This window comes from Anomaloglossus baeobatrachus, chromosome 4 (genome assembly GCF_048569485.1).
Source record: "Anomaloglossus baeobatrachus isolate aAnoBae1 chromosome 4, aAnoBae1.hap1, whole genome shotgun sequence".
Taxonomy (NCBI): domain Eukaryota; kingdom Metazoa; phylum Chordata; class Amphibia; order Anura; family Aromobatidae; genus Anomaloglossus; species Anomaloglossus baeobatrachus.
The window spans coordinates 619,105,717-619,132,887 of NC_134356.1; the positions used below are offsets into that span (position 1 = coordinate 619,105,717).

A 27,171-nucleotide genomic window follows, 5' to 3' on the forward strand; every position below is an offset into this window, starting at 1 on the left:
ATCGCAGGTTCCGAAGCCTCAGGTTGGGTGTCTTTGCCTAGGATCCCAAGCCTAATATTGGGTATCTTTTGTTGGTTCCCAAGCCATAATGTTCAGTCTAAGTGGTCTGGAATTGTTGCTTCAGCGATGGATCTGCAGCCCAGTACAAAAATTTGGTGGGACCTCCAGTGAAAGGTCAACAGAGCCCAATGTATTTGAGATCTGGCCCTAAAAATTTACAGAACCTCTTTTCAAACATACATGTATATCCTTATAAATTTTCAGCAAAATCGGAGAAGGTCGAGTGGGGACGACTGGTCCACTTGACATGGAATGACCCTATATTTTATGCAATAGGTGATCAAAACCCCTAAGCGGACTAATTAAAAAATGTAGAACACATTAAAAGTATTTGAAATTAAAAAATAAATATGTATGTATGTATACAATGCCTACAAGTAGTAGTCAACCCCCTGCAGATTTAGCAGGTTTGATAAGATGCAAATAAGTTAGAGCCTGCAAACTTCAAACAAGAGCAGGATTTATTAACAGATGCATAAATCTTACAAACCAACAAGTTATGTTGCTCAGTTAAATTTTAATAAATTTTCAACATAAAAGTGTGGGTCAATTATTATTCAACCCCTAGGTTTAATATTTTGTGGAATAACCCTTGTTTGCAATTACAGCTAATAATCGTCTTTTATAAGACCTGATCAGGCCGGCACAGGTCTCTGCAGTTATCTTGGCCCACTCCTCCATGCAGATCTTCTCCAAGTTATCTAGGTTCTTTGGGTGTCTCATGTGGACTTTAATCTTGAGCTCCTTCCACAAGTTTTCAATTGGGTTAAGGTCAGGAGACTGACTAGGCCACTGCAACACCTTGATTTTTTTCCCTCTTGAACCAGGCCTTGGTTTTCTTGGCTGTGTGCTTTGGGTCGTTGTCTTGTTGGAAGATGAAATGACGACCCATCTTAAGATCCTTGATGGAGGAGCGGAGGTTCTTGGCCAAAATCTCCAGGTAGGCCGTGCTATCCATCTTCCCATGGATGCGGACCAGATGGCCAGGCCCCTTGGCTGAGAAACAGCCCCACAGCTTGATGCTGCCACCACCATGCTTGACTGTAGGGATGGTATTCTTGGGGTCGTATGCAGTGCCATCCAGTCTCCAAACGTCACGTGTGTGGTTGGCACCAAAGATCTCGATCTTGGTCTCATCAGACCAGAGAACCTTGAACCAGTCTGTCTCAGAGTCCTCCAAGTGATCATGAGCAAACTGTAGACGAGCCTTGACGTGACGCTTTGAAAGTAAAGGTACCTTACGGGCTCGTCTGGAACGGAGACCATTGTGGTGGAGTACGTTACTTATGGTATTGACTGAAACCAATGTCCCCACTGCCATGAGATCTTCCCGGAGCTCCTTCCTTGTTGTCCTTGGGTTAGCCTTGACTCTTCGGACAAGCCTGGCCTCGGCACGGGTGGAAACTTTCAAAGGCTGTCCAGGCCGTGGAAGGCTAACAGTAGTTCCATAAGCCTTCCACTTCCGGATAATGCTCCCAACAGTGGAGAAAGGTAGGCCCAACTCCTTGGAAAGGGTTTTGTACCCCTTGCCAGCCTTGTGACCCTCCACGATCTTGTCTCTGATGGCCTTGGAATGCTCCTTTGTCTTTCCCATGTTGACCATGTATGAGTGCTGTTCACAAGTTTGGGGAGGGTCTTAATTAGTCAGAAAAGGCTGGAAAAAGAGATAATTAATCCAAACATGTGAAGCTCATTGTTCTTTGTGCCTGAAATACTTCTTAATACTTTAGGGGAACCAAACAGAATTCTGGTGGATTGAGGGGTTGAATAATAAATGACCCTCTGAATCAACTTTTCAAAATTTTAAAAAAAAAATAATAACATTCTTTTTTGCTGCAGTGCATTTCACACTTCCAGGCTGATCTACAGTCCAAATGTCACAATGCCAAGTTAATTCCGAATGTGTAAACCTGCTAAATCTGCAGGGGGTTGAATACTACTTGTAGGCACTGTATGTATATTTGTGTGTGTGTGTGTATATATGTGTATATATATATATATATATATATATATTATATATATATATATATATATATATATATATATATATATATATATATATATATATATATATAAAATATATATATATATATATATACATATATACATATATATATATACGGAATAAAGTAAAGGCCCAGAAGTGTGAAGGTTTGTCACCCTGTTTTCACCCATATTTGATTAGCAAATGGAATGTATGTATGTATATATGTATATATGTATGTGTGTATGTGTATATATATAATATATATAATATACACACACAGGGTGGTCCAAAAGTAGGTGGGCAGTATGTGTAATAGGATTATCAAACATGGTGTAAAGTGAAACTGACTCAGTTGCCCTTAGCAACCAATCAGATTCTACCTTTCATTTTCCAAAGAGTCTGTGAAGAATGAAAAGTGGAATCTGATTGGTTGCTAAGGGCAACTGAGTCAGTTTCACTTTACACCATGTTTGTCTGTGTTACATATGTATGTTGTATTATATAGATAGATATATACATGTGTGTGTCTCTATATATATAATATTACTTGTGCGTCCGCTGAGCAACCTCCAGCTCTCCCATTGAGAATGAATGAAGCGGCACTGCACATGATTGACCTCCGCTCCATTCAACCTCCTCAAAACCCCATTTCTCCAGATCGGTGGGTTCACGGTGATCTGAGCCCCAGAGATTGGAAAGTTATTAACCCCTTAAAAGGGTGTTTTCAAGTTTAAATGTTATCCCCGATCGCATTAGAAACTTACAGCTGAAAACAGCCCTTGAATGGGTCGATGTATGCAGAACGTATTGTGAAATCTGGTGACGTGTCCTCTGTGACAGGTGGGACAATCCCTTTGGAGACACCTTGTCACGTTGAGCAAAGTGGCATTTATTTTTAGAGTAGTAGGAGTAGGACAGTCTAGTTTTGGAGGAACAGATTTAGTATTATACAAAACCAACTCCACCCCTGTAAATGGTGCTTCAGTTTAGGGCTGAACTTCAGTACTACACACAACGTTCACAATGTGTGAACAGCTAGGGCTGGAAGAAAATCTTTTTTTTTTTCCTTCTTAAAGCACCACTCCAGTGTTTTGGGTTTTTTTCAGCATTGTAATGGTACTTTTAAATCAAAACCTCCTGCCCCTGGTCTTATACTCACTCTCCAGTGGCTTCAACTTTTTATTGACACCGCTCTTGTCCCACAGCGCCATCTTGTGCCCATAACTTCTGACTGGCTGCAAGTCAGAAGTTACATCACAAGCTCTCACGCAATACAAGCCTATGAAAGCCAAAACCTGACTCTCATAGACTTGCATTGAGTTGTGACTTACGGCTCCTTGAAACACTAGAGCTGCCGACAGGTCACAAATCACAGACGATTGACCGGAGCAACACTGGAAACAGGTGAAGACGGCAGCAAGTGAGTATAAGACAGGAAAGGGGCATTGCATTTAAAGCACCGCTCCATTGTTGCAGTAAAAAAAAAAAAACCGCTGGAGTGCTGCTTTAATCCGGGACAGCCCCTTATTTATGAATCTTCTGCTAGCTCTGGACTTATGAGTCCCATGGGTTTATAACAGGTTATCTCTTTTGTAACTTATTAAAGGATTATTCCCATCTCCAAGATCCCATCCCAATATATAGGAGGTATAATAATATTAGCAAATGCTTCCAATTAGAAATGTATAGTTAAGCTGCTGATGTGAAAAATGTCCAACATGCCTAGAAACGGCAGCAGAGTTTCATTTTCACTATATAATATCTGCAAATACCCCACTCACTAGCACAATTGTGGAGTTTTGGTGTGGAAAATTCTCTACCAAATACTTGAAAGAGGATCCGCAGGGTCGTGTGTGAAGCATTTAGACTCCTTCTGAAGAATCAAGGTAGAAACCCAGGTGGAGAGTAGTAGAATGTGTCACATCCGGACCCAGCGCAGGTGAGTCTCCCCCCAAATAGGTTTATTGTAGAAAACAATTGATCTTTCATAAAAAGAAACCATGAAACCTCAGTAGGGCACAAAATACTGAGGTGAATATACAGACAGCGGCCATTGCACGTCCCTGACACACAGAGAAGGGTATATGTCCAGTCACCAGCAATTATCTAGATCTTAATGGTATAAGAAGGCATCATTAAGAAGCATTTAAAGGGTTAACTAGGACTGTCATTTGCCACAAAGTTGTTTTGTTTTTTTTACCTAAATCTGGACCTGTTTAAAGCAAACCCCCCTGGTTCCTTTCCCGCGCCTGTCTGTTCTTGAGCTATGGCCCCCATTTCCCTTTATGTGGATTTAAGCTGGTTAGCCAAGTAGGTGTGGTCCTCAAGAAGACGTCCCCAGGGAATAGTTGAGGATCACACCCATTTGGTCAACAGGACAAGATGTATATAAAGAGAGGAGAGGACCATATTTCAGAAATGGAGAGGCGCAGAAACAAAAGAAAAGCACCACCAGATTCAAGAGAACAGGTAAAAGAATACATACTTATGGCAAGTCACCGGTCCTATTTAAAGCCGAAATCTCAATGGCCCTGATTCATCAAGACCAGCGATTCTCACGGATGTGGTGTGCGGGGCTTCTGATTAATTAAGAAGTCTGCATTCTGCCACAAATCTTACTCCAGTCCTTGTTGGAGTAAGATTTTATGCTTTATACCACCTCTTGTCATGAATTTGACAAAGGTTGGTTACCACGCCTCTCTCACCACCCAGCTATGCCCACTTTGTTCAATTGCTGTGCCCCTGTCTCCACCTGGCTTCACCTACTTTGTCTGGTTGCCACAACCCTGTCTCCACCTGGCTTCATCTACTTTATCCGGATATCATGCCCCTGTCCCCACCCTGATATACCCACTTTGTCTGGTTGTCACACCCCTGTCCCCACCTAGCTTCACCCACTTTGTCCGGTTGCCATTCCTTTGTCCCCAGTCCTCACTTGGCTTCACCCACTTTGTCCGGTTGTCACGCCCTGTCCCCACCCAGCTATGCCCACTCTGTCAGAGCTGGATAAAAGTGGCACAAGAACACCAAAAGTCACAACATTGCCATACATTATAGGTCCATAAATCTCTATAGCCTCTATATTACAGATCAGTAATATTGATAAATCCTAATACTGCAGGGTTTAAGGTTCTTCTATGGCCGCATTTTCTGTTGGAAGTCTAAAAATTACTAGGAGATATAAATAGTGAATGGGTAACAACAACCGGGTTGCCGACGAGGTGTGCTGCCTCGGACACGTTCCTAGACCATTGCTCATTCAGTTGTCTCTCGCAGAGCCTGCAGCTGGAAGTGTATGTCTGGAAAGTTCTCAGGGTACATCTGAGTTTCATGGAGGCCATGTCCAGACCGGCCCCGGGTCTCCGGACCAGATCCCATCAGTCTCATGAGGCTGCGGAGTTGAGCTCAGAAGACCCGATCCAGAAACCCAGTGACCGTGAAACCAGCACAGGTCTCAGATGTGGTCTTCACAAAGGCTAAGGCCTTATTCACATGATTATGTCCACAAAACAGTCTAGTCCGATACGCCAAGACCGACCAGCATAGTTTTTGTCAGATATGTAAAAGAAAATGTCCATTGACTTCTATGAGTTCATGTGCTTGTCTTAAAGGGGTAGCACCTAGATGAGAATGCCTCTCGTGTGGCCTTTCTGTGTTCTCTTCTTCCAGCCGTGTGTGAATGTGTGTGAAGTGCAAGTATTCTTCCTGAGGCTTCTTACACTGGGATAAGAAGCTGGAGCCATAGATCTCTGCAGATCTATGGGCGTCTGTGGGCATTACCCTGCAGTGTGCACATTACAGGATGGGACTGCAGCCGCACGCTGGAAGCTTTGACGTGCCTGACTGCTTGTTTTCTTTTCTCTCCCGGTTACGTTGCAGAGATGGCTTGCGGCTTGTATGAGCCCCTTTTGTGCGCTGTTGAGACTTTATATTTAAAAGTTCCTCTCTTTTCCCCATGCTGCGCTCTTCCTCTTTTTAACCCCCAACTCCCCACGTGCTGCGCTCTCCTAACACACTCAGACCTGTCAGCATTCCTGGATCGGCTTCGAGTTCTCACGGTGGGAGGTACGGAAAGTCTCCTTTATTTAACAGCCCTCCCTCGCTACCTTCTCTTCATACCCTCCCCTCACCCTCTCCTCCTCCCGAGCACCTGTCTGTCTTGTTGAAGTCCCACCTGTAACCACAGCTTTTGTGATTTAGCGTCAAGGAAGCAATTGCCTAACCCCTCTGCAGTGTTTCGGTAAGCAGGGCGGGGAATCTGTTTTCCTCGTTACTGCCGTAGGGGCGATATTTACGGCAGCCTGTATTCCGTACATTGTAAACTTGGATAGGAGCTTACAATATTATGATGGGCGGAATACAGGCTGCTGTATATGAGGTCTGTACTCTGCAGGGCACCATATCTAAATATTAGAGGAATGTGGATACAATGGGGCTCTTTTTGTGCGAAACCCACAAAGCAGAGCCGATGTGTGAGTGCACTGTATGGCCGGGTTCACACAAGGCCAGCAAATTTCAGAAGTCACCGGCTACATGTAAAGCATGTTAGATGGGTGCTGGGACTGCACCGAGCACCACACTAGTGCATGCAATTTCGTCCACACGGACCTTAGCTCTGTATGTGAAACCACTAATGTGCACGTTGGCTACATCGGGCAGTGTTCACACTGTGTGATCAGTAGACTTCTGTACCCGGCCTATGACTGATAAAGGGTTTGTGCAGACCACACAGGGCAAATGCACAGTAGATTATATACTTCTGCCATAGATTTCCACCTGTAATATGCAGCATCTTCTATAGATTTCGATATGAAATTCCACCAATCAGGTCACTGTGCACATACCCTGTAAATGTGGAGTGTTGAGTCGGTGCATGGACGTTTCCTGGCGAGTGCGGGGACCGGTAATACTGCACTGTATATCACATGTAGAGTCAATTGTTCAGCTGATGGACTATGCCAAATCCTGGTTGTGTGCGTGCCAGTTCCCCCGGGTGATGTGAATGTTTGTACTCTGTAGGGTTCAATACAAAGTGAACTTTGTAGGCGGCAGAGACAAGACGTCCTCGCCAGAGACCAGATGTATTATTCCTAGGAAGGACATTAGGAATCATTACATCAGATTACTGAGCGAGTTACTTATATAACCAGTAAGCTCCATCTCAGGGATCACTCTTCTGCTAAAATGTGAGATAGTCCTCAAAAAAGGGTAAAGGGGGCTTTCTAGTTTATTGGAAAATTATTGTTTATTTAATATACACATACATGCATAAGCACATTCTGGACAAAACTAATATTTAGAGGTCAGCGAACCCCCAACTGTAAAGTTTGGGGTTCGTACCAAACGCAGACTTTACGAAAAATCTGTGTTCAAATTTGGAGTTCGGATGCTTTACATCTGCTCACCACTCATGCGAGCATCTCTGTGCTTGGGTACGCTCGGTGCTCAGCCCATTTCCATGTATCGCTCACACTGAGGGTAAAAACAGCATTATAGGATGTACTATGTACAAAAAAACCCCATAGTTTTATAAGCTGGCATGGACCAGGCCACGCTGTGACTATTCCGAGAGGCAGGTCCCCGGTGGCTTCCACTGCTCCGTTTTCCCTGAGTGACAGATCTCTTGCTGTGTGTGTAGGAAAAGACCTATACATCAAGGGGAGCAGGACCGAAAGGACCGGTGTCATAGGCTAGTCACTCTCCTATGCCATCTATATGGGCATACAGGTCATAGGAAGCTGAAAAAAATGTTACCATTATATTTGTGATCCACATTTATAAGCAAATGAGCTGTTAAAATCTATGGGCCGGACAGAGATCTCCCTGAGAATTTGCCTCCAGAGCTGATTTTAGATGAAAAGAGGCGTTACTAGTGCGAGACATGTAATGACTGACACTTTGCTCTCATAATTGCAGTGAGATCAGAGTTAACCCAGTACAACAGAGCAGTACAACAGAAGTGAGGTTTGTCTCATTACAAACACATCTGCAGCTGCAGTCCTCTTCACAGTGCTTCAGCTTCCGTCTTACAGGCAGACAGTGTGGGGAGGGCAGTACAGGAGAGCTAACAGCACTGTGAGCAAATGTGATTGTTGTGTTTGTAATCGGACAAGGTTTCAACTCTGCTGTACTGTGTTGGTTATAATCCGGCACAGCTGTGCAGCAGAGCTGGCAGCACTATGAGAGAACAAGTGTAAATGTGTTTGTAATGAGACAAACTTCACCTCTGCTGTACTTTTGTTAGCTCTGATCTCACTGCAGAACTGTGTGTGATAATGAGAGCAGACTGTTGGTCATTACATGTTTCACACTGGTAATGCCTCCTTTTATTTAAAATAAGCTCTGAAGGCAGTTTCTCAGGAAGATCTATGTCCGGCCCAAAGATCTTAACAGCTCATTTACATGTAAGAAAAATGTGAATAAAGACACCGGATCGCAGATATTAAGGTATCATTTCATTCAGTGTTCTTTAGATTACTGAGAAAAGAGATTTGAATCTTTTTCTAGATACCTGGAAACATTTTAAAGAAAATAAAAATCTAAAAACAGTGAACCTACTTGGGCAATTACGTCATTTTTTTAAGGATGCAGTGACCCCCTAGATCAGGGGTGGGGAACCTTTTTACTGCCGGGGGCCATTTGGAAAATTATACCAACCTTCGGGGGCCGCACAAAATTATCGACTTGAAAATGACCCGGCTATAATTAGTCAAACAATTAACTCTCCCCTATACCCCTACTGTGGCGGCCGTAGATGATTCTCTTTGGTGCGCTGTGATGTTTGCTTCTCACAACTGCTTTTCCAGGTTTGTCTTTGTTTGAAGCGCAGATTGGTAAATCATATATATCAAACAGGAGACACTGTACATACACCGCTCTGACACTGGCCGTATACTGCACACAGCCTTGACACAGTTGTCCTATTTTACACCACCCACGATACACACTGGTCATATATAGTACACATGCACAGGAGATACTGTATAGTGCACACAGCACTCACACGCCGTATACAGCACACACACAAGCCATACACAGCACTCACACGCCGTATACAGCACACACACAAGCCATACACAGCACTCACACGCCGTATACAGCACACACACAAGCCATACACAGCACTCACACGCCGTATACAGCACACACACAAACCATACACAGCACTCACACGCCGTATACAGCACACACACAAGCCATACACAGCACTCACACGCCGTATACAGCACACACACAAGCCATACACAGCACTCACACGCCGTATACAGCACACACACAAACCATACACAGCACTCACACGCCGTATACAGCACACACACAAGCCATACACAGCACTCACACGCCGTATACAGCACACACACAAACCATACACAGCACTCACACGCCGTATACAGCACACACACAAGCCATACACAGCACTCACACGCCGTATACAGCACACACACAAGCCATACACAGCACTCACACGCCGTATACAGCACACACACAAGCCATACACAGCACTCACACGCCGTATACAGCACACACACAAACCATACACAGCACTCACACGCCGTATACAGCACACACACAAGCCATACACAGCACTCACACGCCGTATACAGCACACACACAAACCATACACAGCACTCACACGCCGTATACAGCACACACACAAGCCATACACAGCACTCACACGCCGTATACAGCACACACACAAGCCATACACAGCACTCACACGCCGTATACAGCACACACACAAACCATACACAGCACTCACACGCCGTATACAGCACACACACAAACCATACACAGCAATCACACGCCGTATACAGCACACACACAAGCCATACACAGCACTCACACGCCGTATACAGCACACACACAAGCCATACACAGCACTCACACGCCGTATACAGCACACACACAAACCATACACAGCACTCACACGCCGTATACAGCACACACACAAGCCATACACAGCACTCACACGCCGTATACAGCACACACACAAGCCATACACAGCACTCACACGCCGTATACAGCACACACACAAGCCATACACAGCACTCACACGCCGTATACAGCACACACACAAACCATACACAGCACTCACACGCCGTATACAGCACACACACAAGCCATACACAGCACTCACACGCCGTATACAGCACACACACAAGCCATACACAGCACTCACACGCCGTATACAGCACACACACAAGCCATATACAGCACTCACACGCCGTATACAGCACACACACAAACCATACACAGCACTCACACGCCGTATACAGCACACACACAAGCCATACACAGCACTCACACGCCGTATACAGCACACACACAAGCCATACACAGCACTCACACGCCGTATACAGCACACACACAAGCCATATACAGCACTCACACGCCGTATACAGCACACACACAAGCCATACACAGCACTCACACGCCGTATACAGCACACACACAAGCCATATACAGCACTCACACGCCATATACAGCACTCACACGCCATATACAGCACTCAACAAGCCATACACAGCACTCACACGCCGTATACAGCACACACACAAGCCATACATAGCACTCAACAAGCCATACATAGCACTCAACATGCCGTATACACAGTACATAAGGAGAAGAAAAAAAGCTCTGCATGTAAACATGTGCACACCATTAATTAGATATACCAATAAACCTTACAATATGAAACTTTATTAAGTGCCAAACACAACAAACAGCGCGCGCGCACACACACACACACACACACACACACACCGTATACACAGCACACACACGCCGTATACACAGCACACACACGCCGTATACACAGCACACACATGCCGTATACACAGCACACGCCGTATAAACAGCGCGCACACACAGCACACATGCTGCACACATGCCGTATACACAGCGCATACACAGCACACACGCCGTATACACAGCACATACACAGCACACACGCCGTATACACAGCACATGCACAAGCCGTATACACAGCACACGCACATGTATACACAACAGACGCTGGACACTGAAGCCACAAATACATTTGATATATGGTGGTATATATTAGATATAAACACACTTAGCGCAGATATAAGTACCTGCTGCTTAGGTGCCCTGTAAGATCAGGTGCAGCACAAGTGATGGATGCAGCAGCTCAGCTCAAGGGCTGGCTTCATTCTCGTCTTCTCTCCAAGAAAAGACCTCCTAGACCTGAGCAGCCGAGCACAGAACGGGAGGGTGAGAGGCAACACGCACAGCACTATACAGCCTTCTATGTCCCGTACAGGCCCCTCCCCCATCACTCTGATTCTAGCTGTAATCTCACAGGGAGCATGTAGGAGCCAGAGGGAGGAAGTCCCATCCCCAGTGCTGTCTCCCGGCAATAGACAAGATGGGTTGCCCGAGCACCGCAGCCACTGGGAATCTGCTCCAGTGCCCCGGGGGCCACAGAAAAGGTCATCGCGGGCCGCATACGGCCCGCGGGCCGGAGGTTCCCCACCCCTGCCCTAGATGTTGGTACAGTCAGCGGCAAACTGCTCCAGTCAGTAAGGCATGTGGCACATTAGGTGTCTCAAGGTTACAGAATTAGAGAAACATTGCTGCTGGTATGCCGAACAGTGCCACACATGTGTACAGGCTGTGTGTGGTATTGCAGCTTGGTCTGAGATACTTTATTAGAGGTTAGTTGCAGTATCGCACCCAGCTCATGGACAGATGTAATGTAGTTTGTCGGCCATGTTTCTCTAATCCTGCACTACCCTTTTATAGTTGGGTCTGGAGGGTTTTTCTTACATCACATAGCATTGCTAAGGGTGCAGCTGCTGAATTGGGTTTTTAGTCCTGTTTTCTTGCTGTATATCTGTTCTGTAGTCATTGAGTAGTGTGACGCTTATGATTATACTGATTCTATAATGGAAAGATGAAATGAACGTACTCTCAGGACAGCTGAAGATTAACGTCTCTCTTCTACCCCCCACCTACCATGCTGCTTGTCCCCGTCACCTGCTTCCTGTCCCGTTCCTTGCCCCAACTATGTGCCGTCACCTCACTCCTGCAAATTTTCTCCATATTTTCTAAAAACATGACCCCATATACTGTGTGATGCGTTCTCCACCCACCTCTCCCGTTCTCCCATGTCTGTCGGTGCCATATTCCTGCTCTTTCCACTGATGTACCCCACCACTGAACGCCATCACACCTTCTCTGTAATGCTCATTGCATGGCTGGCCGCATTGCGTTTCTCCTCCTGTAACGCTGCCTTCGTCTGTCTGTCTCTGACCACCGCCCTCCGCAGGGTTTTACGGGCTAGAGGAATCCGACCTGGACAAAGTCTTCCATCTGCCAACCACTACATTTATTGGAGGGAACGAGACCGCGCTGCCCCTTCGAGAGATCATTAAAAGGCTGGAGGTGAGAGGTGACAACCCACCAGAGATGTGATCGGCGCCTCTATTTTGCTTTTCTTCATCTGTTTTTTCTGTGCGCAGAGCTCCTACTGCCAGCACATCGGGGTCGAGTTCATGTTCATCAATGACTTGGAGCAATGTCAGTGGATCCGTCAGAAGTTTGAGACCCCGGGAATCATGCAGTTCACCAACGAGGAGAAACGCACTCTGCTCGCAAGACTGGTCCGATCCACCAGGTGCCATCATTGAGTCATGAGACGGGTCTGAGGGTCTCGTGCATCCAGGTCATGTTGTATCCATTAAAATGATCCTGTCACCAGATTTGGTGACTATAAGCTGCGGCCACCACCAGTGGGCTCTTATATACAGCATTCTATCATGCTGTATATAAGAGCCCAGACCGCTGTGTAGAACGTAAAAATGACTTTATAATACTCACCTGAGGTGGGATGCGGTGCAGACTAGTCGGATGGGTGTCTCCGTTCTCCGAGTGCAGCGGGTGTATGATGCGTTCTACATCATCCACACAAGCCGGCATTGAGGTCCTGCACAGGCGCACTTTGATCCTCCCTGAGCAGAGCAGATCAAAGTATTGTAGTGCGCATGAGCGGGACCTCAATACTAGCTAGTGTGGATGACGTAGGACGCGTCATGCACCCAGGCTTCAGAAGAAGGAGGACAAAGATGGCCGAAAGAGGAGGCACCGGTACCAGAGAAAGGAGACACCCATCCGACCCATCTGCACCGTACCGACCGTTTAGGTAAGTATTATAAAGTCATTTTTACGCTCTACACAGCAGCCTGGGCTCTTTCATACAGTATGTTAGAATGCTGTATATAAGAGCCCAGTGGTGGTGGCCGCAGCTTATAGGCCCCAAATCTGCTGACAGGTTCCCTTTAAGGCAGGGGTGGGGAACCTTTTTTCTGTCGGGGGCCATTTGGAAATTTCTACCAACCTTCGGGGGCCGCACAAAATTATCAATGTTTAAATGACCCTGCTATATTGGGTGAAGCAATTAATTAACTGGGGGCATGGGGCTGGGGGCACAGACACCACACGCGGGGCTGGGGGCACAGACACCACACGCGGGGCTGGGGGCACAGACACCACACGTGGGGCTGGGGGCACAGACACCACACGCGGGGCTGGGGGCACAGACACCACACGCGGGGCTGGGGGCACAGACACCACACGCGGGGCTGGGGGCACAGACACCACACGCGGGGCTGGGGGCACAGACACCACACGCGGGGCTGGGGGCACAGACACCACACGCGGGGCTGGGGGCACAGACACCACACGCGGGGCTGGGGGCACAGACACCACACGCGGGGCTGGGGGCACAGACACCACACGCGGGGCTGGGGGCACAGACACCACACGCGGGGCTGGGGGCACAGACACCACACGCGGGGCTGGGGGCACAGACACCACACGCGGGGCTGGGGGCACAGACACCACACGCGGGGCTGGGGGCACAGACACCACACGCGGGGCTGGGGGCACAGACACCACACGCGGGGCTGGGGGCACAGACACCACACGCGGGGCTGGGGGCACAGACACCACACGCGGGGCTGGGGGCACAGACACCACACGCGGGGCTGGGGGCACAGACACCACACGCGGGGCTGGGGGCACAGACACCACACGCGGGGCTGGGGGCACAGACACCACACGCGGGGCTGGGGGCACAGACACCACACGCGGGGCTGGGGGCACAGACACCACACGCGGGGCTGGGGGCACAGACATCACTGGGGGGGAGGCACAGACATCACTGGGGAGGAGGCACAGACATCACTGGGGGGGAGGCACAGACATCACTGGGGGGGAGGCACAGACATCACTGGGGGGGAGGCACAGACATCACTGGGGGGGAGGCACAGACATCACTGGGGGGGAGGCACAGACATCACTGGGGGGGAGGCACAGACATCACTGGGGGGGAGGCACAGACATCACTGGGGGGGAGGCACAGACATCACTGGGGGGGGCTGTACACACGACTGGGGGGGCTGCACACAGGACTGGGGGGGGCTGCACACAGGACTGGGGGGGGCTGCACACAGGACTGGGGGGGGCTGCACACAGGACTGGGGGGGGCTGCACACAGGACTGGGGGGGGCTGCACACAGGACTGGGGGGGGCTGCACACAGGACTGGGGGGGGCTGCACACAGGACTGGGGGGGGCTGCACACAGGACTGGGGGGGGCTGCACACAGGACTGGGGGGGGCTGCACACAGGACTGGGGGAAGCTGCACACAGGACTGGGGGGGGGCAGCACACAAGACTGGGGGGGCAGCACACAAGACTGGAGGGGGCAGCACACAGGACTTGGGGGGGGCAGCACACGGGACTGGGGGGGGCAGCACACAGGACTGGGGGGGGGCAGCACACAGGACTGGGGGGGGGCAGCACACAGGACTGGGGGGGCAGCACACAGGACTGGGGGGGGAAGCACACAGGACTGGTGGGGAAGCACACAGGACTGGGGGGGGGCTGCACACAGGACTGGGGGAGGCTGCACACAGGACTGGGGGGGGTGCACACAGGACTGGGGGGTGCACACAGGACTGGGGGGTGCACACAGGACTGGGGGGTGCACACAGGACTGGGTGATGGGCTGCACATAGGATTGTGTGGGGGTGCACACAGGACATTGGGGGGCTGCACACAGGACTGGGGGAGGGGTGCACACTGGATTGGGGGGGTGCAAACAGGACTACTGGGTGATGGGCTGCACACAGGACATTGGGGGGCTGCACACAGGACTGGGGGAGGGGTGCACACAGGATATTGGGGGCCACACTGCGCTGAGAGTTTCATGCAACTCTGGGGGAGAGGGTTTACAGAACTGGTGTGGGGAGGCACAAAGCATTGGGCAGGGCACATAGCAGCAGAGGGTCGGCGCTGGACTCACAGCAGCATTGCACTCACATCACCGGAGTGCAGGAGCCGGACACACTGCATCAGAAGGAGAAGGCAGGCACTGATCTCCGGAGGGCAGACACACAAGGCTGGAAGCTGAGGCTGCTGTAGACCCGCCCACAATTGGCACTGGCCGACGGGAGAACACATTGCAGCACAAACAGCAATGTGTGGATTTAAAGGGCCGGCGGCAGCAAGACCGCGGTGACAGCACCAGCACTGCCTCCCATGGGAATCTGCCCGGGGGCCACATAAAAGGTCATGGCGGGCCGCATGCGGCCCGCGGGCCGGAGGTTCCCCACCCCTGCTTTAAGGACACATCGTCACCCGTGTGGAGATGTGGTCATTTTATTTCTCCTCCTTACCTTCCAAGAGCCATAACTTTTTCCCCATCACCATAGCTCAAGTTGTAGTTTTGAAAGCCATCGTTAATTTTACAAGAAACGCTAGAAAAAAAAATTGCAAGCAAGGTGAGAGGGGGAAAAAACAGCAATTCCGCCATTGTTTTTATTTTTAAGACATTCACTTTCTAGTAAAAATGACCTGATACCTTTTGCTTTTCGGGTTAATATCTTTATGGTGATACTAAATTTATATTTTTTGTTTACTGCATGAAAAAAAAACAAACCCAACCCCCCAAAATTGTCTGTCAGTTGCCATATTCCGAGAGCCTTATCTTCTTATACTTATGGACACGACAGAGTTAATTGAGGGTTTGTTTATTGCAGGGCGAGCCATAGTTTGTTTTTTGGGGGGTGTTTATTTCACAAACACGTTTTGAGAGCCAAAACTACTTACCAATTTCTTTATATTCAATTTTTGGAGGGTGACGTGACCACAATAAAAACAGCAATTCTGCCATTAAAGTTTAATGTTTTGATGTTCACCATTTGAAAAAAAATTTGTAGAATGACACACGCGGTGACAGTAAATATGATATACAGTGCTGGCCAAAAGTATTGGCACCCCTGCAATTCTGTCAGATAATACTCAGTTTCTTCTTGAAAATGATTGCAATCACAAATTCTTTGGTATTATTATCTTTATTTAATTTGTCTTCAATGAAAGAAAAAAAATGTCATAAAGCCAAATTAGATATAATTCCACACCAAACATAAAAAAGGGGGGGGACAAAAGTATTGGCACTGTTTGAAAACTCATGTGATGCTTCTCTAATTTGTGTAATTAACAGCACCTGTAACTTACCTGTGGCACCTAACAGGTGTTGGCAATAATAAATCACACTTGCAGCCTGGTGACATGGATTAAAGTTGACTCAACCTCTGTCCTGTGTCCTTGTGTGTACCACATTGAGCATGGAGAAAAGAAAGAAGACCAAAGAACTGTCTGAGGACTTGAGAATCCAAATTGTGAGGAAGCATGAGCAATCTCAAGGCTACAAGTCCATCTCCAAAGACCTGAAAGTTCCTGTGGCTACGGTGCGCAGTGTCATCAAGAAGTGTAAAGCCCGTGGCACTGTGGCTAACCTCCCTAGATCTGGAAGGAAAAGAAAAATTGACGAGAGATTTCAACGCAAGATTGTGCGGATGGTGGATAAAGAACCTCGACTAACATCCAAACAAGTTCAAGCTGCCCTGCAGTCCGAGGGTACAACAGTGTCACCCCGTACTATCCATCGGCGTCTGAATGAAAAGGGACTGTATGGTAGGATACCCAGGAAGACCCCACTTCTTACCCCGAGACATAAAAAAGCCAGGCTGGAGTTTGCCAAAACTTACCTGAGAAAGTCTAAAACGTTTTGGAAGAATGTTCTCTGGTCAGATGAGACAAAAGTAGAGCTTTTTGGGAAAAGCCATCAACATAGAGTTTACAGGAAAAAAAAAAAAGAGGCATTCAAAGAAAAGAACACGGTTCCTACAGTCAACCATGGCGGAGGTTCCCTGATGTTTTGGGGTTGCTTTGCTGCCTCTGGCACTGGGCTGCTTGACCGTGTGCATGGCATTATGAAGTCTGAAGACTACCAACAAATTTTGCAGCATAATGTAGGGCCCAGTGTGAGAAAGCTGGGTCTCCCTCAGAGGTCATGGGTCTTCCAGCAGGACAATGACCCAAAACACACTTCAAAAAGCACTAGAAAATGGTTTGATAGAAAGCACTGGAGACTACTAAAGTGGCCAGCAATGAGTCCAGACCTGAATCCCATAGAACACCTGTGGAAAGATCTCAAAATGGCAGCTTGGAGAAGGCCCCCTTCAAATCTCAGGGACCTGGAGCAGTTTGCCAAAGAAGAATGGTCTAAAATTCCTGAAGAGCATTGTAAGAAGCTCATTGATGGTTATTGGAAGAGGTTGTTCGCAGTTATTTTGGCTAAAGGGTGTGCAACCAAGTATTAAGTCCTGTCACACACAGAGATAAATCTTTGGCAGATCTGTGGTTGCAGTGAAATCATGGACATATTGTTCCATTTGTACACAGCCACAAACCTGGCACTGATTGTCCACAATTTCACTCCAACCACAAATGTACCACAGATCTACCACAGATCTACCTGTGTGTGTGACGGGGCCTTAGGCTAAGGGTGCCAATACTTTTGTCTGGCCCATTTTTGGAGTTTTGTGTGAAATGATCAATGATTTGATTTTTGTTTCATTCTCTTTTGTTATTTCATTGCAAGCAAAATAAATGAAGTTAATAATACCAAAGAATTTGTGATTGCAATCATTTTCAAGAAGAAACTGAGTATTATCTGACAGAATTGCAGGGGTGCCAATACTTTTGGCAAGCACTGTATATTATGTTATCTTTCCTCCACAATAGATAGAGATATATCATTTCTTTTTCTACATTTTTTGTCAATCCCCTTAGGCGGGCTTTGCATGTTGCGATATCGCAAGCCGATGCTGCGATGTCGCATGCGATAGTCCCCGCCCCCGTCACAGGTGCGATATCGTGCGAAAATTATCGCTACGCCAGCTTCACATGCACTCACCCGCCCTGCGACCGTCGCTCTGGCCGGCGACCCGCCTCCTTCCTGAGGGGGCGGGTCGTGCTGCGTCATAGCGACGTCACACGGCAGGCGGCCAATAGCGGCGGAGGGGCGGAGATGAGCAGGATGTAAACATCCCGCCAACCTTTTTCCTTCCGCATATCCTACGGAAGCCGCAGTGACGCCGGTAGGAGATGTTCCTCGCTCCTGCGGCTTCACACACAGCGATGTGTGCTGCCGCAGGAACGAGGAACAACATCGGACCGTCGCGTCAGCGTAATCATGGATTACGCCGACACTGCACCGATGATACGATTACGACGATTTTGCGCTCGTTAATCGTATCATCTAGGCTTTACACAGTACGATATCGCATGCGATGCCAGATGTGCGTCACTTTCAATTTGACCCCACCGACATCGCACCTGCGATGTCGTAGTGTGCAAAGCCCGCCTTAGGGTTTGATTATTTTATTATTTTAAAGTGAATCTGTCAGGGGTCCAATATGCACCCAAAACCACGAGCAGTTCTGTGTGCATACTAGTAATCTCTGCCTAACTGTCCCTGTATCTATAAGCATAGATAAACAGAGCTTTAAGGTACCTTCACACTTAGCGATGCAGCAGCGATCCGACCAGCGATCTGACCTGGTCAGGATCGCTGCTGCATCGCTACATGGTCGCTGGTGAGCTGTCAAACAGGCAGATCTCACCAGCGACCAGTGAACAGCCCCCAGCCAGCAGCGACGTGCAAGCGACGCTGCGCTTGCACGGAGCTGCCGTCTGGAAGCTGCGGAGACTGGTAACTAAGGTAAACATCGGGTATGGTTACCCGATGTTTACATTAGTTACCAGCGCACAGCTGTGTGTGCAGGGAGCAGGGAGCCGCGCACACTGAGCGCTGGCTCCTTGCTCTCCTACCATAGCTACAGTACACATCGGGTTAATTAACCCGATGTGTAATGCAGCTACATGTGCAGAGAGCAGGGAGCCGCGCACACTGCTTAGCGCTGGCTCCTTGCTCTCCTAGCTGCTGTACACATCGGGTTAATTAACCCGATGTGTAATGCAGCTACATGTGCAGAGAGCCGGAGCCGGCAGCACAGGCAGCGTGAGAGCTGCAGATGCTGGTAACTAAGGTAAATATCGGGTAACCACCTTGGTTACCCGATGTTTATCTTGGATACAGCTTACCTCAGCTGTCAGACGCCGGCTCCTGCTCCCTGCTCGCTTCATTTGTCGCTCTCTTGCTGTCACACACAGCGATCTGTGTGTCACAGCAGGAGAGCGGCTTTGAAGAAAACGAACCAGGGCTGTGTGTAACGAGCAGCGATCTCGCAGCAGAGGCCAGATCGCTGCTCAGTGTCACACACAGCGAGATCGCTAATGAGGTCACTGCTGCGTCACAAAAAGCGTGACTCAGCAGCGATCTCGGCAGCGAGCTCGCTGTGTGTGAAGCACCCCTTAGAAAAAGTATTTCTAAAGCTCTTTTATCAGATGCTAACGAGGCCAGGGACTAGACGTGAGGGCATTAGTTCCCCCGACTAGACTGCCCTCTTAGCATGTTAGCACTCCCACAGGGAATTGCTAACATGCTATTCAGTTCAGTGTCACGAGCAGTAATACGCGTACCTTTTGTCCACAGTGAACACTGATCTGAATGTTGGGCACTTCCGGTCATATGCAGTATGAAGCCAGGTGTACGCGTCCCGGCTTCAAACAGATTTAGTGAGCATGACCGTAAGTGCCCGGCATTCAGATCAGCGTTCATCGCGGACACTGGTACGTGCATTACCGCTGGTGACATTGCATTGAATAGCATGTTAGCAATTTCCTGTGGGTGTACTAACATGCTAAGAGGGCGGACTAATAGGAGGAACTAACACCCTCATGACTAGTTCCTTTGCTCATTAGCATGTTATAAAGGATGTTTAGAAATACTTGTTCTAAAGATCTCTTTATCTATGCTAGTGTATACAGGGACAGTTAGGCAGGGATTAACAATACGCACCCAGAACTACTCCTGGTTCTGGGTGCACATTGGACCTGACAGGTTCCCTTTAACACTTTTCCTGCCCACTCTTTAAAAATCCCGGGCGACCCCTTTATTTCCATTACTGAGGTGGTAGAACCTTTTCTATCACATTGATGTCTTCTTCTATGGACTCCCCCTAATGACACCTAACTGGAGAGCTTCTCTGTAAGTTGATCAGTAGGCCGACTCTTGCATCGTCGTCTTCCCGAGACCGTCCTCCTTTGAACACCTTTATACCATGACTTGGATGGATGAAAACCATCAGACTTATCTAGTCCTTTTATGTTTTTCCTGTGGTTCTTTGGTAATGTTTATACTCATTATTATTATTGTTCCCTTGTGTATAGGTTTGAAGAGTTCCTGCATCGTAAGTGGTCATCTGAGAAGCGTTTTGGATTGGAGGGATGTGAAGTATTAATTCCAGCCCTGAAGACCATCATTGATAAGTCTAGCGAGAACGGTGTGGATTACGTCATCATGGGGATGCCACACAGGTAGCCGACATTGTATCCCCAGTGCTGATCCTAGTTTCTATCGTGTCACAATGTCAGTGTATGACCATTTGTTGTTTCTTTGTCGCTCCATTGGGAGACCCAGACAATTGGGTGTATAGGCTATGCCTCCGGAGGCCGCACAAAGTATTACACTAAAAGTGTAAAGCCCCTCCCCTTCTGCCTATACACCCCCCGTGCTCCCACGGGCTCCTCAGTTTTTTGCTTTGTGCGAAGGAGGCAGACATGCACAGCACAGCTCCACAGATTAGTCAGCAGCAGCTGCTGACTATGTCGGATGGAAGAAAAGTGGGCCCATATAGGGCCCCCAGCATGCTCCCTTCTCACCCCACTCTTTGTCGGCGGTGTTGTTAAGGTTGAGGTATCCATTGCGGGTACGGAGGCTGGAGCCCACATGCTGTTTTCCTTCCCCATCCCCCTTAGGGCTCTGGGTGAAGTGGGATCCTATCGGTCTCCAGGCACTGAGACCGTGCTCCATCCACAACTCCTGGGAGCCTGCTGGATAGGAGCTGAGTATCGTTCAGGGACATGGCCCTGCTACTTGGAGGTACTCTGTGTCCCTGTGGGGACCGCGCACAGCAACACTCCAGCATTGCTGGGTGTGCTAGTGCACCGGGGACCGCGGCGCTGACCGGGTTAATGTGCCATTACACACTCAGCGTCGCTGAGTGTGTTTATGTAGGGGGACTACCGCACTACCGCCGCCGCCATGTTTTAACACTGTGGCACGGCTGGGACTTGTAGTGCGCCGGGGACTTCCGCGCGGCCGCGCTTTTATGGCAGCCGCGCTTATTACTTGAGTCCCCGGCTTGTACGGCCTAGTGTTTCCTCCTCCCGCCCACAGCCCTGACAGGCAGGGGTAGGGCGGGACGCTGTACAGACGTGCAGCAGTGAGGGCTGGAGCATGCTTTGCATACTCCACCCCCCTCACTGTGCACTGTGAGGCACCAGTTCCCGCACTTTCTGGGTCACGCCCACGGCTCCCTCATCTCCTCAGGACGCCGGCAGCCATTCCTGTCAGCTCCTCGGACGCTGCAGAGGGGGACAAATTCTGGGAGACCCAGGCAGGGATTATGGTGGCCTCACAACCGTTTTAATCGGGTGGTAAGCAGCACCTGTGGTGATAGCCCCAGTGTGCAGAAGTGTAATTATATGTTTATGATATTTTACACTGTATAGTGCACAGTTGCTTTCTGGCTATATTCCCTATTGTGTTACTCAGGGAAGACATAGCATGGCGCCCACAAAAGGCAGAGGTGCCAAAACACAGGCTTACTATGCTGCCTGCGTCGCATGTACGACGCCGCTACCGGCAGGTTCCACTGACCCTCACTGTGTGCACTGCTCGGCCCCTGCTGCACTTACTCAGCCGGAGCCTCTGCTAGGGGGGGCCCAGGGGGCTCCACCTGCTGACACTGTCCAGGTGACAGGGACGGAGTTTGCAGTCTTTAAGGATAAACTCTCTGAGACTATGGCTAAGATACTAGAAGCCTTGCAGTCCAGACCGGTATTTCAGCACAGGGACTCTGTTGAATCATTGTTCCCTGGCCCCCCTCAGTTGGACCAACAATGTCCCCCCGGGGATTATCATAGAAACCTGGCTGAGGGCTCTGACACAGACCCCAGTCCCAGACCGACTAAGCGAGCTCGCTTGGCAATTCCCTCGACATCATCATATTGTTCAGGGTCTCAGCGAGGGGAATCTCTGGTTGATGACGCGGAGGTAGCTGATCAGGATTCTGATCCTGAGGCCGCTCTCAATCTTGATACTCCTGACGGGGACGCAATAGTGAACGATCTTATTGCGTCCATCAATAAAATGTTGGATATTTCTCCCTCAGCTCCTCCGGTGGAGGAGTCAGCTTCTCAGCAGGAGAAATTCCGTTTCAGGTTTCCCAAGCGTACACCAAGTATGTTTCTGGACCACTCTGATTTCAGAGAGGCAGTCCAGAATCACCATGATTGTCCAGATAAGCGTTTTTCTAAGCGCCTTAAGGATACACGTTATCCCTTTCCCCCTGACGTGGTCAAGGGTTGGACTCAGTGTCCCAAGGTGGATCCTCCAATCTCCAGACTGGCGGCTAGATCCATACTTGCAGTTGAAGATGGGGCTTCACTCAAAGATGCCACTGACAGACAGATGGAGCTCTGGTTGAAATCCATCTATGAAGCTATCGGCGCTTCTTTTGCCCCAGCATTCGCAGCCGTATGGGCGCTACAAGCTATATCAGCAGGTCAAGCGCAAATTGACGCAGCCACACGCACTTCCGCGCCGCAGGTGGCGTCCATAACCGCTCAGACGTCAGCAATGGCGTCTTACGCTATTAATGCTGTCCTGGACTCTGCGAGCCGTACGGCGGTTGCATCCGCCAATTCGGTGGTACTCTGCAGGGCCTTGTGGCTACGGGAATGGAAGGCAGATTCTGCTTCCAAAAAGCGCTTAACTAGTTTGCCAATTTCTGGCGACCGACTGTTTGGCGAGCGTTTGGATGAAATCATCAAACAATCCAAGGGAAAGGATACATCCTTACCCCAGCCCAAACCGAACATACCCCAACAGAGGAGGGGACAGTCGAGGTTTCGGTCCTTTCGGGGCGCGGGCAGGTCCCAATTCTCCTCGTCCAAAAGGCCTCAGAAAGATCAAAGGAACTCTGATTCATGGCGGTCTAAGTCACGTCCAAAAAAGACCACAGGAGGCGCCGCTACCAAAGCGGCTTCCTCATGACTTTCGGCCTCCGCAATCTGCATCCTCGGTCGGTGGCAGGCTCTCCCGCTTTTGCGACACCTGGCTGCCACGGGTAAAAGACCGCTGGGTGAGAGACATTCTGTCTCACGGTTACAGATAGAGTTCACCTCTCGTCCCCCGACTCGATTCTTCAGGTCATCCCCGCCTCCCGAGCGAGCCGAGGCTCTTCTGCAGGCGCTGGGCACTCTGAAGGCAGAAGGAGTGGTGGTCCCTGTTCCTCTTCAGCAACAGGGTCACGGTTGTTACTCCAACCTGTTTGTGGTCCCAAAGAAGGACGGGTCTTTCCGTCCTGTCCTGGACCTGAAACTGCTCAACAAACACGTAAAGACCAGGCGGTTCCGGATGGAATCCCTCCGCTCCGTCATCGCCTCAATGTCCCAGGGAGATTTCCTTGCATCGATCGATATCAAAGATGCTTATCTCCACGTACCGATTGCTCCAGAGCACCAGCGCTTCTTGCGCTTCGCCATAGGAGACGAACACCTGCAGTTCGTGGCACTGCCGTTCGGCCTGGCAACAGCCCCACGGGTTTTCACCAAGGTTATGGCTACTGTAGTAGCGGTCCTCCACTCTCAGGGTCACTCGGTGATCCCTTACTTGGACGATCTCCTGATCAAGGCACCCTCTCAAGAGGCATGCCAACACAGCCTCGACGCTACTCTGGAGACTCTCCAGAGTTTCGGGTGGATCATCAATTTTCCAAAGTCAAATCTGACACCGGCCCAATCGCTGACATATCTTGGCATGGAGTTTCATACCCTCTCAGCGATAGTGAAGCTTCCGCTGATCAAGCAGCAGTCGCTACAGAAGGGGGTACAATCTCTCCTTCAAGGTCAGGCACACCCCTTGAGGCGCCTCATGTACTTCCTGGGGAAGATGGTGGCAGCAATGGAGGCAGTCCCTTTCGCGCAGTTTCACCTGCGTCCTCTTCAATGGGACATCCTTCGCAAATGGGACAGGAAGCCGACGTCCCTCGACAGGAACGTCTCTCTCTCTCAGGCGACAAAAGCTTCCCTTCGGTGGTGGCTTCTTCCCACTTCATTATCGAAGGGGAAATCCTTCCTACCCCCATCCTGGGAGGTGGTCACGACGGACGCGAGTCTGTCAGGGTGGGGAGCGGTTTTTCTCCACCACAGGGCTCAGGGTACGTGGACCCGGCAAGAGTCCTCACTTCAGATCAATGTTCTGGAAATACGGGCAGTGTACCTTGCCCTGAAAGCGTTCCAGCAGTGGCTGGAAGGCAAGCAGATCCGAATTCAATCGGACAATTCCACAGCGGTGGCATACATCAACCACCAAGGCGGCACACGCAGTCGGCAAGCCTTCCAGGAAGTCCGGCGGATCTTGATGTGGGTGGAAGCCACGGCCTCCACCATCTCTGCAGTTCACATCCCGGGCGTGGAAAACTGGGAAGCAGATTATCTCAGTCGCCAGGGCATGGACGCAGGGGAATGGTCCCTTCACCCGGACGTGTTTCAGGAGATCTGTTGCCGCTGGGGGGTGCCGGACGTCGACCTCATGGCGTCCCGGCACAACAACAAGGTACCGACGTTCATGGCACGGTCTCAAGATCCCAGAGCTATGGCGGCAGACGCCTTAGTTCAGGATTGGTCGCAGTTTCAGCTCCCTTATGTGTTTCCTCCGCTGGCACTGTTGCCCAGAGTGTTACGCAAGATCAGGGCCGACTGCCTCCGCGTCATCCTCGTCGCTCCAGATTGGCCGAGGAGGTCGTGGTACCCGGATCTGTGGCATCTCACGGTCGGCCAACCGTGGGCACTACCAGACCGACCAGACTTGCTGTCTCAAGGGCCGTTTTTCCATCTGAATTCTGCGGCCCTCAACCTGACTGTGTGGCCATTGAGTCCTGGATCCTAGCGTCTTCAGGATTATCTCAAGAGGTCATTGCCACTATGAGACAGGCTAGGAAACCAACGTCCGCCAAGATCTACCACAGGACGTGGAAAATTTTCCTGTCATGGTGCTCTGCTCAGGGTTTTTCTCCCTGGCCTTTTGCATTGCCCACTTTTCTGTCCTTCCTTCAATCTGGACTTGAAAAGGGTTTGTCGCTCGGCTCCCTTAAGGGACAAGTCTCAGCGCTCTCTGTGTTTTTCCAGAAGCGCCTAGCCAGACTTCCACAGGTACGCACGTTCCTGCAGGGGGTTTGTCACATCGTTCCTCCTTACAAGCGGCCGTTAGAACCCTGGGATCTGAACAGGGTGCTGGTGGCTCTTCAGAAACCACCATTCGAGCCAATGAGGGATATTTCTCTCTCACGCTTTTCGCAGAAAGTGGTCTTCCTAGTAGCAGTCACCTCTCTTCGGAGAGTGTCTGAGCTAGCAGCGTTGTCGTGCAAAGCCCCTTTCCTGGTGTTTCACCAGGACAAGGTGGTTCTGCGTCCGGTTCCGGAATTTCTCCCCAAGGTGGTATCCCCTTTTTCTCTCAATCAGGATATCTCCTTACCTTCTTTTTGTCCTCATCCAGTTCACCAATGTGAAAAGGATTTGCACTTGTTAGATCTGGTGAGAGCACTCAGACTCTACATTTCTCGTACGGCGCCCCTGCGCCGCTCGGATGCACTCTTTGTCCTTGTCGCTGGCCAGCGTAAAGGGTCACAGGCTTCCAAATCAACCTTGGCTCGGTGGATCAAGGAGCCAATTCTCGAAGCTTACCGTTTTGCTGGGCTTCCGGTTCCCGCAGGGCTGAAGGCCCATTCTACCAGAGCCGTGGGCGCATCCTGGGCTTTGAGGCACCAGGCTACGGCTCAGCAGGTGTGTCAGGCGGCTACCTGGTCGAGCCTGCACACTTTCACGAAACACTATCAGGTGCATACCTATGCTTCGGTGGATGCCAGCCTAGGTAGACGAGTCCTTCAGGCGGCGGTTGCCCACCTGTAGGAAGGGGCCGTTTTACGGCTCCATTACGAGGTATTATTTTACCCACCCAGGGACTGCTTTTGGACGTCCCAATTGTCTGGGTCTCCCAATGGAGCGACAAAGAAGAAGGGAATTTTGTTTACTTACCGTAAATTCCTTTTCTTCTAGCTCCAATTGGGAGACCCAGCACCCGCCCCTGTTTTTTTGTGTACACATGTTGTTCATGTTGAATGGTTTCAGTTCTCCGATATTCCTTCGGATTGAATTTACTTTAAACCAGTTTATAATTTTTTCCTCCTTCTTGCTTTTGCACCAAAACTGAGGAGCCCGTGGGAGCACGGGGGGTGTATAGGCAGAAGGGGAGGGGCTTTACACTTTTAGTGTAATACTTTGTGCGGCCTCCGGAGGCATAGCCTATACACCCAATTGTCTGGGTCTCCCAATTGGAGCTAGAAGAAAAGGAATTTACGGTAAGTAAACAAAATTCCCTTCTTTTATGTCTTTTTTTGCAGAGGTCGTCTTAATGTTCTGGCTAACGTGATCCGAAAAGAGCTGGAGCAGATATTCTGTCAGTTTGATTCTAAGCTGGAAGCTGCCGATGAGGTGAATTTTTATGTTGGTTTTTTTTTACCGTATATACAATAATGCAAAATTCACACAATTAGCGGAAGCCTC

The 27,171-nt window shown here is 49.6% G+C and overlaps 1 protein-coding gene across 3 annotated transcripts in view; it reads left to right on the plus strand.

The window, feature by feature from the left end:
• Positions 1–27,171, plus strand: part of OGDH (oxoglutarate dehydrogenase) — a 161,160-nt gene that overhangs the window by 75,669 nt on the left and 58,320 nt on the right. For 2 of the 3 annotated variants that reach the window (XM_075346266.1, XM_075346265.1), the window contains exons 5-8: positions 12,339–12,454; positions 12,532–12,686; positions 20,713–20,859; positions 27,009–27,099. In XM_075346266.1, coding sequence (XP_075202381.1) covers positions 12,339–12,454; positions 12,532–12,686; positions 20,713–20,859; positions 27,009–27,099 — 509 coding nt within the window. Of the gene's footprint in view, positions 1–6,067; positions 6,113–12,338; positions 12,455–12,531; positions 12,687–20,712; positions 20,860–27,008; positions 27,100–27,171 lie in introns of all 3 variants that reach the window. The other variant, XM_075346268.1, reaches the window with a different exon arrangement.